Source organism: Pocillopora verrucosa, chromosome 4, assembly GCF_036669915.1.
Source record: "Pocillopora verrucosa isolate sample1 chromosome 4, ASM3666991v2, whole genome shotgun sequence".
Taxonomy (NCBI): Eukaryota; Metazoa; Cnidaria; class Anthozoa; order Scleractinia; family Pocilloporidae; genus Pocillopora; species Pocillopora verrucosa.
Genome location: NC_089315.1, coordinates 29,500,963 through 29,519,268, shown reverse-complemented (window position 1 = coordinate 29,519,268; position 18,306 = coordinate 29,500,963). Strand labels below are relative to the sequence as shown.

Sequence of the window (18,306 nt, the reverse complement as noted above, 5' to 3'; positions counted from 1 at the left end):
CTTACACGACCGCTGATCTCATGCAATATTATTTTTGGTTTAAATAGATTCCGTTTTAAATATTTGGAAAACTGTGTAAGTTCCAATGAAAGCACTGTTGAAGACTATTTCCGACTATCAAAGTACGCTTCGAGTCTTTTACAGTTTCACAGTAAGTTTCTACCACTCGACTATTTCTGTGTTAATCAACCGCCAGCTGCAGTCTGGGATAACATTTGTTGTACATGCATTATTTGTCATAGCACACTGTAAAATATCTAATGATGGTGTAGTTGCTTCTCTTTCAGTTTTTTTCTTTGTAAAATGAAAAGAATGTAGTAATTGGATAGAAAAACCTTTATTCTAGTAAATGGTTTGAACCCGGGAGTAATATTTAATCGTTAAGTCTGATCGTCAGGGTGGGGGTAGTCTTGAGAAGGACTGTTGTCGGTAATAGACACAGTCTTAGAGGAAGACCTCATCAGAGTCGAGAGTGAAGGGTCAAATGAAGATTTGTCGATTCAGCAGAGAGTGTTACGCAACAAAGAACAAAGACGAAGCATAAAAGATATCACCCAAGTAAGGAATACCTCTTCCCGTTCCTTGGATTAGACTTTAACATTCAGTTATGCCTTAACAAAAACGGATCTCAACGATCTACCGAAACTGGACAAACCTTTCAATAAAAATAAATTGGTGGAATTTTCCAAAAGGCATACGGCAGACCAGTTCGTCATTTATAGAGTGCAGCCAAGGAGAGTGAACTGACTCTTGGCAAGCGAGAAATCGAAGGAATACAATGGTTAACGGGGTGGAAATCTGGAACATGGGACCACCAGATCGGAACGCATTCTACCAACATTCATGAAACGCAAAAAGCATTCGGCTTTTGAACTAGGACAACACCCCGGCATCCAAGTTAGACTAACTTTAGGTTGTATTTATTCTTCAGTTGACAAAGTTAACAACAGCAAGTTTGATTCAAATTACAAGCATTACTCTGCTGTTAAACTCTCGCTCCTCACAGGTAGGTAGCACAACACTGCGTTATTATCAACCTTTCTAAGATTCTCCCATTCATCTAAAGGCACAGGATACACTTCATCTGGTGGAATCCTAATTCCACTATCAATTGGGAAATTATTGATGATGAAATACACCCTCCCTTCTACTTCAACCGCACCGAGATTGTTTTTAGGAATACGGTTTTGTTTAACATAGGTCCATTTGTTGTTTTGCTCATCATAAACTTCAACTGAAGCTGCTCCTTCCCTATCGGGTGTGCCAGAAATGAAACAAATAGAACTCGTACCCCCTGCGATACATAGTTTCCTGTTTACTAAGAAAAGACAGGATCTAAAATGAGCACTTTCAGTTGATGTTTTACATTTCCACTCATTCCTTTCGGGATCAAAGCAAAAAATTACGGCAGATTTCTCCGCCCAGAAGTCAAACTCGTCTTTATTAGAATTTTTTTTCCTTTGACCCTGAAGTATCAACAAATTTGAGTTGTCTGGGGAAACAACGGACGCTTTACCACAAAATGTATTCGGACAAGTTTCTCTGGTGTTAAATGGTTGTATACACTGCCTTTGATTTGTTTTTAAACTAAACCTATGGGGTGGCGTCGATTCTCTAATTGCGTAGATATAATCACCAATAGAACATAAGGAATCGATCTTTTGATTACACCCTAAAATAGGTGGTAATGAGCCCCAGGTATCAGTAACTATATCATAATGATACGTAATAAAATCTCTCCCTTTTTGCGCCGCTACATACAAGTGATTACCAACATATTCTGCACAGAAACACGCGTCTGCCTCAGTCAATTGAGTCATGGATGGTAGAGGTTTCCAGTTTTTGGTTTCAAAATCAAAGTACTGCATCTGGGCTTGAGGAATAATGGCCACAAGAACCTGTCAAGACCAAAATGATTGAGTTAAGTGAACGTGATAGAGCAAGCTATTGGAGATTTAGGAAAGTGTATTTCACTTTACGTCAATCACGACACCAATGAAGTCTCCTGTCACAATGAACGCTGGAGCAGATCAAGGAGTGGTTTAGCTCGGGTCGAAACTACTGAAAAACTATATTGAACGTAGTGGATGTTAAAATAGCTTAAAACAGAAATAAATTGGTTCAAAGGCATAAAAGAACCTACAATCATCTCATCAAGTGCCTTTCCGGGTTTCCGGGGGGTGCATGCCCCCCGACCCCCTAGATTGATTCTTTTTCGGCGGACATTTAGTCTGGAGCCGTCCTTCACTAAATCCCGGATCCATCCAAGAAACGACGTCAATCTGTTGTCATGTGCTTTCGAACCATCGATCTCACAGATCATTTGCGTACTTTCTAAAAGTTTCTTATTTCCCATTTGGACAAGCCAAATTTTTAACCAGTGACGCCATGAGCAAACTTTATGGAAGAGGTTGATGTGGAATGTTATGTTTCAACTGTCTTTTTTGAAATTGAATAAATAATGTGATTTCAATCCATAGTCATTGTAGCTTGCAATACTTTATAATTGATTTTTCCCGGCAGATTCATCATTAGCCTGAAAACATTTATAATCAAGGTAGTTTTCCCTGGCTTCGTTCTTTGCTGTCATTCTACTCTATTCCACCCAGTATTCTCACTTTAAAGATAGCTTATGCTTGTTGAGGTTTAATATTGCATTTCAACTTTCTTTTTGAATTGTCAATAACGTTGTCGTAATTTTGGACTATTGAACTCAGCCAGCCGCGGATAGGCTCAAGTTAGCCCTGTTTAAGACCTTCCACGAGATCTAGAAATATCAATGGTGTTTGCCTTACCGATTTCATGGACCTCGGTTTTGTTTTGTTTGTAGCGAACTCGGAGCTACTTGAAGGCCGGTAGCTGTATAAGAACGACTCAAGCAAAAACGTATTTATTTCTGGAAGCATTCGCATTTCTTGCGTGTCAAGCTCAGCGAGTAGCTCTCGTATATCCACCAGTCCCAAACGAACAGCTCCAATAACTTTGGCAGCAACAGTCAACCTCTCCTCCTTCTTGTATTTAATCCACTGCATCACTGATTTGAAGACGAACGTCTCTGAATGTGCATTGAGGTCATCACGACTAAGGAGGCTGAGTAACTGGTCTCCGCCAATATGAGCCAAAAATTCTTTCACAGACATCTTTATACATCTTAGCCATTTCACTCTCAGTAGCGTCTTGCAGATTCTTGAGGCCATGGCTGTGAGCGATTTCCCAGATACGCGAGTAGGTTTCAAAATCAGAGCGAAGTTTAACAAACTCAGTCAGCAAGAAATCACAACACTTTTGAACAACAGTCGTCACTTGAAGATGATCTGCTGCTGCAAGGACTTCAAACACGTTATCTTCGTTGAACTGAAACTCTCCAGTGTAGATTGATTTCATTATGATCTTCAAAACATTAGGTGAAATACTTTCATCTTTTAACTCGATTTCTTCCTGATTCGCTTCTTTCATTCCATTTGTAAACATGGCGTAGAAGTAATCGCTATTTGCAGCCAGAACAATACGATGAGCTGGAAAGATGTCTTCACCCACTTTTAGACGAACGTCAATGAATTGCCCCTCTTCTTTAAACTGGGCACATTTGGATAACAACATCTCACAATTGTTTACGACCATTTTGGTTGAGGAATTTATCGATTCTGGACGAGCAGACACTGGGGAGAATCTGATCCTGATCGCGTGACTAAGGAATCAAACAGTCACGCGATCGCAGTAACCAGTAATGCATGCTTTTATTGATTTCACCTGGGAAGCTTATGAGGCCTGAATAGAATAAATTTGCTTGATTACACAGCAGAGGTTTGGGCAGTTTTAATAAAGGTCTATTGAGAAATTTGGATCAGTGTCCGTATCCAAACAACTGAGCACTTACCCTCCCCTAACCCAAACTTATTATCAGTTGACTGTTGTTTGGTTAAAGAAGGGGTAGGAGTGCAGCTGTCCCAGAAATTTTACCTCACTACTTTTAGATATTTGTGATGAATCTCTTTCGTGACGGAAATATCTCGTTTATCTTTGTATTTCACTGCACAAAGCAAGGTAAAACTTGTGGTTTTAAGATTCAATCTGCCCTCAGAATAGAAGATAGACAAGATACAATGCAGACATCTCTAAAAAAAAATATGACCAAAGAAGACTGACCCCAATGTCTACTGGGAGATTCATGTTGTGTGGTGTGACAAAGTGGCAGCTATGAAGTATAGTAATTTGATTCTAGTATTACCTTGATATTGTTACAAGTGATGCAGCTTTGCACACTGCTTTAGGATTTTATTTACACTGCACTTAAATATTAAAACTGATTACAAATGATGTTTTTCATGAAAATGATGTTCTCAGAACTTTTCAAACCCTTCCTAAATAATTAAAAAGTCTCTGCCTGATGTCTCCCTAAGAAACCTGGGTGCTGATGTGTCATCTTAAACTCAGATGATTATTGGGATATTTGCACCTGGTTGGTCGATGTTTAAATGGTATCTCTCTAGAATAGACTCCAAATGTGACTTGGATTGTGTTCAGAATCCCTAAGATTGACTCTGTTATTTTTATGACCATGAGAATTCCCTTGAGGGCATTTTTATGATAATGAACTTGGAAAATTCTCCAAAAATATCAAGGATACCATTTTAGGTTTACAATTAAGTGTTCTCAAGTAACAGCTCATCTGAAGCTTTGTCATGATTTTCTGGCAATTCTTGTTTCATTTGATCAGTCTCAGTTCTGTTCAGGAAGGGGAGGATGATGTAGTTATTGAGGAGATTGAGGATAAAGTTGATGATGGAGACATTGAAGTGCTGGATGAAGTTGTGGGAGGAATCAAACTTCAAGATGATAATGGTGATAATGCTTTGCAAGGTCTGGAAAGTGATGACAACGATAACTAAGATGATGTAGGTTTAACCGTAGGTTAAGTGTAAAAAAAAACCTGATTTCATCATTAAATTCATATTAACTATTATTCCTTTTAATCCCCATGGAAAGTGACAGTGACAAACAATATCAAAGTCAAGAAATGGATAACAGCATTTCAGAGGAATGGCCAAATGCAAGTGTAAATACATTTAAAAATCATGTAAAGTGTGAACTCTTTTTACTCTTACAGATGAAATTAAAACTTAAAATCAAGTAAAAGTCAGTAAGAAATTAGGGTAACCTATACTTTTGTCTTGATATGGTAATGAGGACCCTTTTTTTCAGATTCTTTACTTGATCATACATAAAAAAAAAGTGGTAAGTAGTTGGCAAAATATAACATTCTTCCTTGTTCATAGTTTTGGCATGCACCATACATATACTGTGTATTCAGGACAGCCATGCTAGTCCAATGCAGCCTTCCCACCTCCCCTAGGTAGAAAGGAGCCCTGAGAGAGTTACATTTCTCACCCAAAAACACAACAGAATGAGCTCGCTAGGGTGTGAAATTTCCAAACATGATTCCCCTGTGATTACTGAGGCATAGCCTTTTCCTCTCTCATGATCATACAAGCTGTGCTTTAGAACACTATTGAAAGAACTTCTGCAGTTGACTGCCAACACTCAGACATGCAGGCTGCTGCCCTGATGGTTGCATCAGGATGAGGTTGTGCTGGTGTTGTTTCAAATCCATCAATCATTCAGGTTATCAGCCAATGAGAAGAAAGTTTTGTCACATGCATGAATCTAGATACTCAACAAAAATACATATCTTTATTTTGTCACATGCATGAATCTACATATGTCCAAGAAAAACACATATCTAGATTCATGCATAGCATGAAATGCAAAAAGAAAAACTAGTCTCTATAACTGTTGATTTGGGAACAGTTTCCTTTAGCAGTTTAATCTTCCTCTTTACCACTTTTTGGGGCATGAAAACGGTTAACTACACTACGTTCTGCCAATTAAATCAAGCTCCAACTAACCACAGAGCTTTAAACTAAATGAGTGCAACACTACCATAAATTCAGCATACACTTTGAATTCCCCAAAGAAACCCAAACAGAGACAACAGATGAATCAGGTAGCTGATAATGATGTCCAAAATTATTTAACCAATGAAAAGAATGTAACAATAGTGTTATGATTTAGGTGATAATTAATAAAGGCAGTTTAAGAAGCAATCTAAAAAACTTGTGCTTTGGGCTTGATTGTTGTATCCAAACATCTTGAAACAAATAAAAGCACTCAGCCAAAGCAGCCGTATGCTTTCCCTTTTTTTTAATATTTGGATACCACAATTGTATGAAGATGCACACACTGCAGAGTGTAGTTTGAAATGCACTATATTCTAATCACAAGACCCTAGATAAATCGGTATTAAAAGTCAATCACATCTACTGGAAGCAGGGTATATTGTAACAATGATCAAACCCTCACACTAGCTTTCTAAATACTACTTCAATGTTTGCTAAGTTTAGGAAACAATCCTTGCATTAAGGAACCAAGAATGAATGGTGGGGAAAATTTTTTTTTCTATACCCTATACCATCAAATGTGTCCAAGGTCTTGTTGCTGAAATAAATCATGCAAAAAATTTATGTCCACAATTTCTCTCCCCCAAGACTGCAATAGATTGGGCCAAGAAATGGGAACACAGCAATGTTGTCCAAATTATTGAACCATCTTTGTGAGTACTACAATTAAAAGTATGATTCTGATTAGTTTGCTCCTCAAGCTATTGTGTACCCCAGGTGTTGAATTTCCCTGCATTTATTCATCTAGCTTGTTGATAGATCAACTGAAAATGGATTTAGAGAGTATAATAAGCTTGTAGAGGGTTGATGAGATTTGGGAAAGGTGTTGGTATCATGTCATGTTATAACCCTAATCTACCTCTAAGGGTGACTAGAATCCAATTTCTCCTCACAATATCATTCCTGAAACATCACACATTAGACTTATGAGAATAAATAAAATGATCACCAACTCAAGAAGCTCTTGACTGTTAAACAAGTTCTCCTTGCAGCACCTTGGGAAATCTACACTTAGAGAACACTATCATGGAAAATATGTATACTGACGTTGGGGTGGAAAGGCATTATGAACTCTGCAGCTTTCACCTTTCTCCAAGTAAATTTAAGAGTGAAGGCAGTCTTCACTGAAGCATTTGCCAATGTCTTGAGGGAAATTTTTATGTTTATCTTTTTAGGTCATCACCCAAAGTTCCATTTGGAAGAAGAGAAGTAGTGTTAGGTGGAGCTTCAATTGTATTACTGTTGTTTTTATTTTGTAGGAATTATGTCTGCACACAAAACTTTTAGCATCACCAAACACGTCAATAAGTGATTTCTTGTCCAAAGCTCCCGAGGCTCCTCCGCTTTTGGTTCTTCGAAATGCTCTTGCCCTTCTTAAGGTTGGTATTGACACCAGTAGTATTGTTGCCAAACCGTCTTAGTTGTTTCTGTGTACATTATTCGTCGCATATCCTTCACTGATTTTGTGTATACCATATACTTTTAGATAACCAAACGTTGTTTCTTATGTTTGACCGATTTGATTTTAATTTCACTTCAGAGAAGTACATGCATATGGTGTACTTACTGTAAAGTTTTTGTCCGCGTCTGTTACTTTTCTTTCCACTTTTTCCTCACCGCTTCTGCTCTCGCATGAGTAACTGTGGCTGACCTTTTGATTTCATTTATTTTTGGTCCCGAACATAGACGCTTTGGACCAGTGGGAAGACCTGACTGACCTTGGTAAATGAATTGCATTATTTAACAGAACTTCTTGAAAGGAGAACTTAGAGTAAAAACACGCAAACTGCCTGAAGCGCGGGCAACGCGCGTGACCAAGTCACTTGATTTTAGCTTGCATTTGATTGGTTGAGAGATTGACTACTCAAAGACCCCAGAGAAGACAAAGCAATGTCGGCTTGCTTTCCACTAAAATAAAAATTTCACTAGCTAGTAATCCTACGTTTACATGTTCGTTTAGAAGTAGTTTTCTTTTCTCCTTCATCTACCGCCTGGCTTTGTGGAGAGATTACAGCTCTGTCAGGTGTTCGAAAATAGACAATACTTACCAAGCCCTTGTTCTTTAGTGCCTTCCTTCAAAAATAAAGCCAATCACTTCGTTTGTCTGAGTTTCTCTGAGCATATGTCCTACGATAATCGCAGCAGACAACCAGTAGAATACGACCCTCTGTTTCCTATGCAAAATCTGTTCGACTGTCGTTTTCATAGTCATTCGCAACTTTAAACCCATTGATTTCCTCGTGCATTGGCGGTTTTTGTAGAGCTCTTAGCATGGAGGTTAATGATTTCTTCTCCTTAAGTTTATAATTCGAAAATAACATTTTTCTCTTTAACCCTTTAACTCCCATAAGTGACCAAGACAGAATTTCTCCTTACAACATCAACCAGATGAGTGATGAGAATAAAGAAAAATATCAATTTGGGGATAATTAATTGATCCAATACTTAACTCTCTGAACTAACATTATAAGAATTGTATGGTTGATAGTAAGGAGAATTACAAATTTGATGTGGGAGTTAAAGGGTTAAGCGATATGATCTAGAACTTTGGTGAGACCTTTCTTAGATGAAAAAAAAAAATTGATCGATTTTCTGAAGCATCACATCAACAGTATATAGATAAAAACTACTCGTAGGAAGGCTGTTTGTCCATTGAACCCGGGTGAGTGGTTGGAAAAAATCCTGTTCCAGACCCTTAGTCAGTAAATACGAGCTTTAGAGCGCGCGAACGACAAACCGCGGCCATGATGGTTGTCAAGGTAACGGCTGTAGTTTCCCCTTTTTTGCTTGACCCCGCCGCTTCTCGTGAATCTTTTTTCTCGCTAATTTCCGCTCACCTACAGCTACGTCTGGCCCAGACTAGACCATGCTCAAATACGGGCGAGCCAACTTAACCCAGCGGGGTCTGGGAACAAGGAACTGTCCTTCCAAGCTCTAAAACTCTCCACAATGCATTCTCAATTATCTCTCGCTTTCACTCGACTCGTCCCACTCGTCCCGCTTATACTGATGGCCTGAACTATGCTCACGGAATTCTTATAGGGGGGCTGGGAATATCAAGTATACGCGCAAATTTTAGGCGCTACTTAGCGGATATACCAAAAAGTTAGCAAGAGTAAAGGTGGAGTGATAAAGTGAGGGATAAAAAGAGTGAATTTTGGGTCCTGGTTCCTAGTCTGGTACCCAATACTCTCGACTGTGGCGGAAGCACGTGCTGTAGCCTCATCTCGATGCGTTCCATCGAGTTCGTTTAAACTTCCGGTACTCCATATTTGGTCAAATAGAATTGTTTAGATCTGTGAATCTGTGGTATATATTAGACAGGCGCAATAAAATATTCTTAGCGGATGTTGCTCGCCAATGAAGTGGGAGTTTGTTGGGTTTCTCGGAAAGAAAATGCCATGGCCATTGTTCTGGAGCCGAAGTCTTCTTACAACCTTATATCCCGAGCAGAATCAAGCAATAACAAACTTCTAATGCACGTGAAATTGACGGACTCTTGTCTACGAGCGTTAGAAGACTATCAATTGGCCGAGGTATAGTCGTCTAGTATCTTGCCAGCGCGACTTATTTTTTATCAGTTGTTTGCGATATGATGAACGCATTGACTCTGTGCTGTTTCTTTCTCTAGTGTTCCCTGATTTTATTCATTTTTTGGTCATTTTTATCGTCTTATAGGTGTCCCCAAGAAGAAAGCCAAGTATAAAATTTTCAGGATATCAGGGGGTAAGTTTCTGGCCTTAAATCTCGCGATGTTTTTTTTTATTCACTCATTCTCGTCATCTGTGTTTAATTCTGTTTTTCCTGATCATCTTCGGTCATAATTATGAGTTAGTCAGCTCGAGAATGAATAAATCATAGTAGCAGATGTTAATTCAGACACAGTGAAAACCTGCTGTACTCGAGAATGTATACACAGCCGCCTGCCCTTGAAAGTTTATATGTTTGCAGTTCGAACCATCGATCGATTGTAGAATCTGTATTTATAGATTCTTACACTGTAGAATCCTACGTCCTGTTTCTAAGTCAGAAGTTTATTTTAAGCGTAAATCTTCCCCAAGGCAAATTATATGGGTTATTGTTTGTTGAAAGGCTTTGAGTATCTCTGAGATCTTTTTGTTCGTTTAACGTGAATGTAAAACAGAAAACAATGTTTAACTGCATGGATATGTACCTAAAGTGAACACGAACCAACTTGTATTCTCACTGAACTTTTGGACCACACAGAGGGAAGAGTGTTCGTGTCAAAAATTGTTTAAATCAACCCTATGTTATTATTGTTATTATTTTTATATTTTTCGACACCAAAAATTCTATAATCACCGAGAGCCTGAGAAACTTACATCCTCTTCAATTATTTTCGAATGAACAAAATTCAGTGCTTTTTTGATCATCAATTCAAATGTATTTTTCTTATAGCTTTTGCTTAAATTTAATAAGCAAAGCTTATTATTACAGGGCTGGCTGTTAAAAATATATTTGATTTGCTTCAAAAAGTGTTCTGTATACTTTTAGGTTTTAGCGAGCTTCAAGGTATCATTTTTTTTATGGTAATGATATGATATGAAGCTGGGCTATTAGAATATTGCAGTGTATTTTTGATATCCTACAGCTGTATTCAACACATGTAAGGTGACTGACAAAGTCTATTACTATAAATAGCAAGTCTGTGTCTATAAATTGTTTCATAAGCGTTTTCTTCAAATGAATTAAAGACAAAATTGTAAATGACTGTATTGGACCCGGAGGGAATCACTCCATCAGATCTTGAGTTAGTCTTCAGGCCTGGACAGACAGAGAAACTGACCAAAATCCAGAAATGAGTCGAGGGGTGAGAAGTCATGCTGGTATGGTTGGATACAATTGTCCAGGGCATTCATTTATAACAGCTTCAATTGACGGGTTTACTCTGGAGTCATCATGCTTGTTGTGTTTTTAAGAAAGACACCACTGGCATTTAAACTCTATAGAACTCTCTCCATGGGAACCTGTTTTTCTGACTTGTTATTTAGTTTTGCAACTTCTGGATGAACTTTAAATTAATGACTTGTCTTATCAATTGGCTTTTAATTGCCAAACTAAGAGAAAGTAGTTTTTTTTATTATCTAATGTATTTTTGCCTTCTTCAGTCAATATTGATTCCGCTTGGTAAGGCTGATTCAGGAGATGAAAACACAGCAGAGTTTCAGCTGGATTGCTCAGCAATCTTGTCTGCTGGACAGCAGGGTGGAATGGATTGTATCCAACAGTCTGGAGGAAGTAGTGACATCAGAACCCTGGGAGCAGTTACCCACAAAATTACTGTCAGAGCTACAGATGATAGTTACCAGATGACACAGCAAAGAATGAAAGCGGCTGAAGAAGAAAGGAAGGGAATAAGGTAGGGAAGTGAATTCATTTTATTTGTGGCTTATTCCAGGCCCCATCTGACTCAGGGTGCTTCAAATTTGGAGCTTCTTTCAGTTCTTTTGTAATCTCTAGTGATTCTTTATACTGTCTTCTGTATAATTGTTATGATGTTAGTTCAGAGAAGTTGATATTGGATCAAGTAATAATCCCATATTGATATTTTTATTAATTCTCATAACTTGTCTTCTTGATATTGTATTGATATTGTGAGGAGTAATTCTGTTTTGGTCACTTAGGGAGTTTAAGGTTTTATACCTAAATTTGTGGAATGCCAGTTTCTAAGCTAGCTGTAGCTTGAAAGAAAAACAAACATGCAAATAAACAGCTATCAATTGAAACTATCTGGCACTTTGATCCCAACCCTCTCCTCCTTGCTTACTGCATGATATGTACACAGGAAATGTCTCTTGGTTACTACTTCGTGAAGTTGCATGTTAAACACTTCTGGAAATTAAAGGGTTCATTTAAATTCTCAGATGTAGGTGAAATTATTTGTCTCTGGTTTTCATAGGACTATGAAAATCTCAGATTGTCTGTGGTTAATAGGGCTTTTTAGTTCATAAAGCATAGCTAGAGGTCTATAACCTGCAAAATAGATAGGATAGGTTTATTTTTCATAATTTTTTGGAATGCAAAGGTATCAGGGCTGTGATTTCCCTTCCAAAGTTGAGGTCATTTCCAACAAGTCCTTGCATTCACCTATAGTTAATCTCATCCCAAGCAATGAGATAAATGGGTATTTAATATACTGTATTTGTAAGTGCCTGTTTAAAGGAATCTTAAAAAATGATATCATTGGCAACAATTCTTGGCCTTGTCTTTCTTTTGTAGCACAAAAGTAATCAATACACCAAAGAAAGGTGAGATGTTGAAATAAATATTCTTGTTTCCTTATCATGAAACATTTTACAAGGTACTGCACGCCTTAAGGAGCCATCTTCACATGTTATGTAGTCATGTAATTACAGTTTGTATAGTAATATGACTCTAATGTCATTTCCAGGAAGTAGAAAGGTTTTCAAGGGTTATAAGCAAACAAACAATGTTATGGCTGCCATGAAAAGACAAATTAAATCTGGTCCAGGAGCAAAGGTTTCAAGTGGACCCAGTAAAACCCTCAGGTACAGTATATGTTTATACAGATAACAAAAATGTTATCTTAAATAAATGATTTCTGAGTTTGGAAACTAACTATAATGTTCCTGAAATTTGTTGTATGTTAGTCAGAATGTGCACCTTTGAGTTAACTAATTTATCTTTAATTAGGGGAATTGCATAATCCTTTATGCCTTAATATCAGTATCCATATTCTTGTTACTCTTTTCTATACATTTCCTTTGGTATGGACCAGGAGAATTTGTTTAACAAAGCTTCTTAGGTTGGAGATCATTTCCTCCTTTTCTCAGGATCTCAATGAGTGATTCAATAGTATTAATGTAAAGAGAAATGAAATTCTGATGGCTTCTAGGGTTTTAAGGGTTAATAAATGTGTGATTTACAAAATATTCATTTTGTAGCCTTTGTGATGTCCAACTTTCTAGTGTTGTTCTTACATTGTACCCAGCTCTACAAGATATTTCTGTAATTAACTAGAGAGAAAATTAACCAGTGTGTTATGAGGAACTCGTGTGAAGCCAAAGCATGCATAGCAATAGAAGTTGAGATTGCAGTCCTGAGGCAAACAATACTTTTTGTCATATACTTGTAAAATCTACTGGGAGTTGTATTTGGCAAAGAAAGAAATGCTGTGACAGAATGGTTATTAGACAGCATAAATATTTGATGTAGGTTTTGAATGTTCTGTAGTTCCTTCTCTTTGTACTTAGCACCATATCATTCTACATTTTTGAATGAAAACCCTGATCTTGTTCTTTTTTGTTAACAGGGAGAGAGTGATTCATTTATTAGCAGTTAGACCTTACAAGAAACCAGAATTGATATCTAGACTTACTAAAGGTTAGTAGAGCTTGATGACAAGGTTCTCAATTTTCACTTGAGAAGAATGGAATTAAAAAAAAAATAATCCATTTGTGGATTTCTAGTAATTATTGGCCATGGACAATGTAAACATTAATCATCATCTAGATTTTGAAGCAATATCTACAGTAGCTTTGAACTGCTGTCTGCTAGGAAAACAAATTGATATTTTGGTTTTGTTAAAAATTTTCATGTAATTCAAGTTGATTGTTTTTGTTTAGTTTGACAAAATTGCCTTTACTATTTTACAGAGGGAGTGAATTTAAAAGACAGAAATTCATTAACAGGCATATTACAACAGGTAAATAGATTGCATTAATGGAACCAGTGTTCATACATATCGTTGAAGCATTATGACAATGATTTTATTACATTCTTACCCTCAGAAAAGCAATTTCCCCTTTCCATTGCTATGTTAAAAATTTATTTGGTCATTCATCATTCTGAATTTATGATACCTTATCAAATATTTAGCCATATGGGTAAGTTATACTTATTAAATGATAATGGGTTAAGCGCTTGATGGATGTTTTAGTTCAGTTTCATCTCTTATTGAAATTTTTATTTCATTCTCTTTGAAAAAATGTGACGTACAATCTACATTGTGTTGTTTAATTCATATGAAGTCATACTCAATAACTCCGATTAATTTAAAGAGCAGTAAATTTGTTAATAACAGTGCCTTTTCTTGTGCTCTTTTCAGGTTGCTGTTATGACTGACAATCAATACAGATTATTAAAACATTTGTATTCTGAAGTTCAGGTACTAAGAAAATTTTTGTTTGTCCTATGACAGGTGGTATATCAATGCTCTTATGCAAATTTTGCAAATTATATTCACTCAAGGCTGCATTTACAATGAGGAATGGTTAAAATTAACGAATTTGGGCTGTGCTCTTAAGCGATATTTTCCTGTGCAAATTCATCCAAACATTTAAATAGGAGATTTTCTTTCAGGTAGAAGGATTTAATACATGATGATTCTTGTACATGTACATTTTTGTCGGTTGCTCACACTGGATCAGACGTCATGCGTGGGTTGTTTTAAGTTTTAAAATTTCAGGACAGTTAGGTGCTTTGCCGGAAGAGTAAATAAGCAGTTAACACGACTAAGAATTTGCATCTTGAACAAACTTTGTTGTGGTTTCACTTTGAAATTGCATATGGATAAGAATAAAAAATGATTTCGGCTGAAAAGGAATATGTTGTCCAGTTAGGAAGGGAGTTGAAACATTTTGGTGTGAACTAATAAGGGTGGGAACGAACGTCTTTTTCTTCACAGGGCGAACTTACAACAGGGTGAAACGTCCATAAACCTATTAAAGGGCTTCTTAGCTCTTGTTTGGTAATGTTCGTAGACACGCAGTGATTGACATTCGTTTTTCAGGTTGAAACGTGGCCTAGTTATAGTGAAACTGAAAAGCAGATTCTACGCAGGTGAGCGGAGTTTTAAAACACTCGACATGCTTTCTTTTTGAGTTAGAAGACCGACCTTTTTCAAGTGAAAATGGTTTGTTTTGCTTTGTTTTGTCTGTCTGAATCGTCACAGTCTGCTGATTATTTGATTTGATTTTGCAGAAAAATTAAAACTGAACTGAATAATAGCTCTGTAGTAACCTCCTCTTCTCCGCCAAAGACAAAGAACTCGGAGGTATTTGACAATGGTTCATAGTGCATGTACACGATAAACAGTTAAACACGTCCATTTACCACATATTTTCGTTCAGTTCACGGTGTGATTTTTCCGTTGATAGATAAAAAAGCCTCGCGTGATAGACCGTTAATGCTCTTGCATCGGCCATTGAGATTCCAGAGTAGCAATTAGTGAGATGTAATGTTTTGTTGAAACTTTTTGGCAGACAAGCAAACCACAAAGTAAAAGGCACCGACAAAGTGAAGCAGAACACTCAGCCAAGAAACAACGCATTTCTCATATTAAAAACAACAATAATATCGTCAAAGACTCTCTAGAAAAAGACACCTTTCAGGTGGAAAAAGCTAAATTGCCAGAGGAAAAGGAAAGAGAGCGAGTGGAAGAGTCTGTGTTGGACAAAAAAGACGAAAATGACGAAGAAGAAGAATCAATTTCTGCAGGTATATACATGAATGCTGTCACAAAATGCTCTTTTAGAGAGGTTTCCGTCGGCGGGGAGTCCTGAGGGCCCTTACTGAACTCAACTACATTACAATTCCAATCGAATATTGAGCAGTAAAAAGTGAATGAGACTTTTATCCAGAGGTTTCTTCACGTGGATTTACGAAGAACATCAGCCGTACGTTTTGAAGAAAAGCAGACTCAGTTTAATATATGTTTTACGTTAAAGAAATTAGTTGTTCCTCCAATGTGCACGTTTTGGTGAGGCCTAGACATTTCTGCGGGAAACACGCCAGCGTAAGTCTTTCTACCTCGAGGATTCATCGGAATAGTTTAGTGGCGATAAAATAAGTTCTTTTCCTCGGCGGTGCTTGCTCAATAGCTTCTGTCGTATAGCGTTTAGTGAAAAATTGCCGACCAGAACCAGCTAGCAACAGTTCCATTACAGTCGTCTCCCGCGTCTACATTCGTGGAGTGAAAGCATTAATGTTTCTATATATTCTACGTTAGATGTCCTTAACTAGTCTCTAAAGGCCCCTATAATATTCATGATAAACGAGACTTCACTTTGTTTTAAACCTGTTTGAACGTGATTGTTTCCTTTTGTTATAGAAAACTCACTAAATGGTTTAAATGGCTTAGATTCTTCTGACTTTACCAAGTAAGTTATCTTAAGTGTTCTGGTTTAGTTTTATTTTTGTTTTGTTTTTGGATTAATAACTATATGTATTATCGTAAATGAAAACACTTGACGAAGACATTCTTTTGACCAAGGGCAAAGATTAACCTTTGCATCCGTCATGTACATTTACGTCGGCCTGATAACCAGCCGCTGTCCGAGAAACGAGCCCACTTTCCTTCCACAAAAACTGGCACAATTTTTATCAGATTCCTACAGTTAAATACACATATATTAGTTACTTTTTGTCACAAAGCTAGAGTATTTAAGGACACAGTCTAATGTGAAAACTTTTTACTTTTGGTTTTTATGTCGAGCCAAACAGTTTTTTTTTTCGAAGCTAACTAGCTTCTTTTTTTTTTTTTTCAGAAAATACAAACCAATCACCACTTATGAACAACGCTGTTTGTACAAGAAAGATTTTAATGCAGAATTGCCAGAATACGAGTCTTTGAAAGCGAAGGTAGACTCAATGAAAAAGAAAATCCATGATCTCCAAAGCAAAAGACTCCAGTTTCCTGAGGGAACAGCGGAAAGAGAGGTTAGTGTGTGGTACGTGTTTATGTTAATAGAATTAAAAGGAACCGCGACTATTTGCCACACTATTCTCCAGTTGTGTAACGGCCGCGCGGAAATTGCGTGGTGTTTGGAGCTGCACAAGATTTCGTTCAGTCTAAAACGGCAACGGGTGGGTTTCAAAATTTCTCTCGGGTTAGAATTTGCTCCTTCTTGAAGTTTTGAGTGTAAGCGTATTGAGAAAATTTTAGAGTCTGTTTGACTTTTTTGAGATTTTTTAATTACGGCTTTCTTTAATCTCTCTCTCTCTCTCCCTCTCTCTTCGCAGGACTTAGACAAAGAAATTCGTGAACATTACCATGAGATGATAAAGGTGAGATCTATGGCTTACAACTTAACATGCAGTGGCTATCATTTAATTTTTTGAAAGCTGTAACTATGACATTATTTGCGAAAATTGGTTAAGCAACGTTGTTTGTTAAAATAGTTTTTTATACTATGTGTTTGTCACATCAGGAGAAGAACACCCCCATAAAAGGATGTATGGCTTACAACTTAACAAGCAGTGGCTGTCATTTTATTTTTTGAAAGCTGTAACTATGAAAATATTTTTGCAATTGGTTAAGCAACATCGTTTGTCAAAGTAATTTTTTGTACCATATTTGTTTGTCACGTGAGCAAATTCCCCAAGGCCGCTTATAGAACAGGTCTTCGCTCATCGCTATCCAGGCAAGCGTTAGACACCGGAACTGACAGTGTGTTTCATTTCTAGGATCCCAGATGGCTTCCAACTACGAATAGGTGTCAAGAGCTGCACAAAAAACTATCCTATATTAAGAGACTTATTGCCGATTATGATAAGGGTGCGGCAAACACGTGACAATCACCTGACTGTCACGTGAATACTTGGAACCATTCTCCTTCTGGTTTGACTGTTCCGTCCTGAAATCACCCTTTTCATTTGGTGGCATTAGCAGCCAGTGAATGTACAGAGTCGGTGTAACATCTGTTGAGGACAAAGTATGCAGTAATGAATTAGAACTTACTGAAGATTATTTTGGCTTAAAACTATCCGGTTATGCCCTGTGAACCGTTCATTTCTTAAATGCTAAAGTTGCTGGGCTGTCCTCTTCAATCGTCTTGCACTCATTTGGAATATTAAATGCATTGTTATTATAATAATAATAATTATTATTGTTATTACTCTCATTGAAAAGAGGCAGGTCAAACGATCGCGACTTGTGCCAACATTAATTCCCCGCCCTCCCCTCCCCTTTCCTTCCTTTTGTACACTTGCCATTCAGCGTGCACTGAGTGGTCTATGCACCGAAGGTGCAATCCAAGAGGAGGACGGCTCGGCATCGATTGCACTGAGAGTCTAGGAACATTTCAATGTTTGCTCCGATCGTAACAAGCAAAAGTAAAATTTATTTAAAAATTGTTCTGTATATTTCTACATCGCAGAGAGATAGTAAATATAATATGAAACTTCCACAATCTCTAAGTATAACTTACAAGACGAAGTTGGTATTTCATCTGATCTTAAGTAGGATTCTGCCTCCGTTGTAGAATTAAATTCTACAGTTCTCATACCGTCTCTTATTGAATTTTGTCCTTATGAGACCTCTAGAAGCTTTAAATCGCAATAAATACAAAAAGTTAAACCGATTTAC

The 18,306-nt window shown here is 37.3% G+C and overlaps 2 protein-coding genes across 2 annotated transcripts; one reads left to right on the top strand and one right to left on the bottom strand.

Annotated features, from left to right (window-relative positions):
* Positions 1-822: 822 nt before the first annotated feature.
* Positions 823-3,631, bottom strand: LOC131779112 (kelch-like protein 3). The gene is given in 3 exon segments (XM_059095644.2): positions 823-1,898; positions 2,796-3,129; positions 3,131-3,631. Coding segments are annotated over 3 exon segments (1,749 nt in total). The 5' UTR covers positions 3,622-3,631; the 3' UTR covers positions 823-974.
* A 5,663-nt stretch (positions 3,632-9,294) lies between these two features.
* LOC131779129 (RNA polymerase II elongation factor ELL2) lies at positions 9,295-18,301 on the top strand. Its single transcript, XM_059095665.2, has 15 exons — positions 9,295-9,493; positions 9,636-9,683; positions 11,087-11,337; positions 12,198-12,226; positions 12,370-12,487; positions 13,252-13,322; positions 13,595-13,644; positions 14,047-14,106; positions 14,731-14,780; positions 14,922-14,994; positions 15,203-15,437; positions 16,051-16,099; positions 16,487-16,658; positions 16,962-17,006; positions 17,406-18,301. The coding sequence occupies exons 1-15, from the start codon at positions 9,305-9,307 to the stop codon at positions 17,511-17,513; spliced, it is 1,548 nt and encodes a 515-aa protein (XP_058951648.2). The 5' UTR covers positions 9,295-9,304; the 3' UTR covers positions 17,514-18,301.
* Positions 18,302-18,306: the final 5 nt, after the last annotated feature.

Excerpts from the sequence above, each read along its gene's own strand:
- LOC131779129 (XM_059095665.2), top strand. The coding sequence starts at position 9,305 with ATGTTGCTCGCCAATGAAGTGGGAGTTTGTTGGGTTTCTCGGAAAGAA. Across the intron at positions 14,995-15,202 it reads CAAAGACAAAGAACTCGGAG|ACAAGCAAACCACAAAGTAA; the intron begins GTATTTGACAAT and ends ACTTTTTGGCAG. Across the intron at positions 16,100-16,486 it reads GATTCTTCTGACTTTACCAA|AAAATACAAACCAATCACCA; the intron begins GTAAGTTATCTT and ends TTTTTTTTTCAG.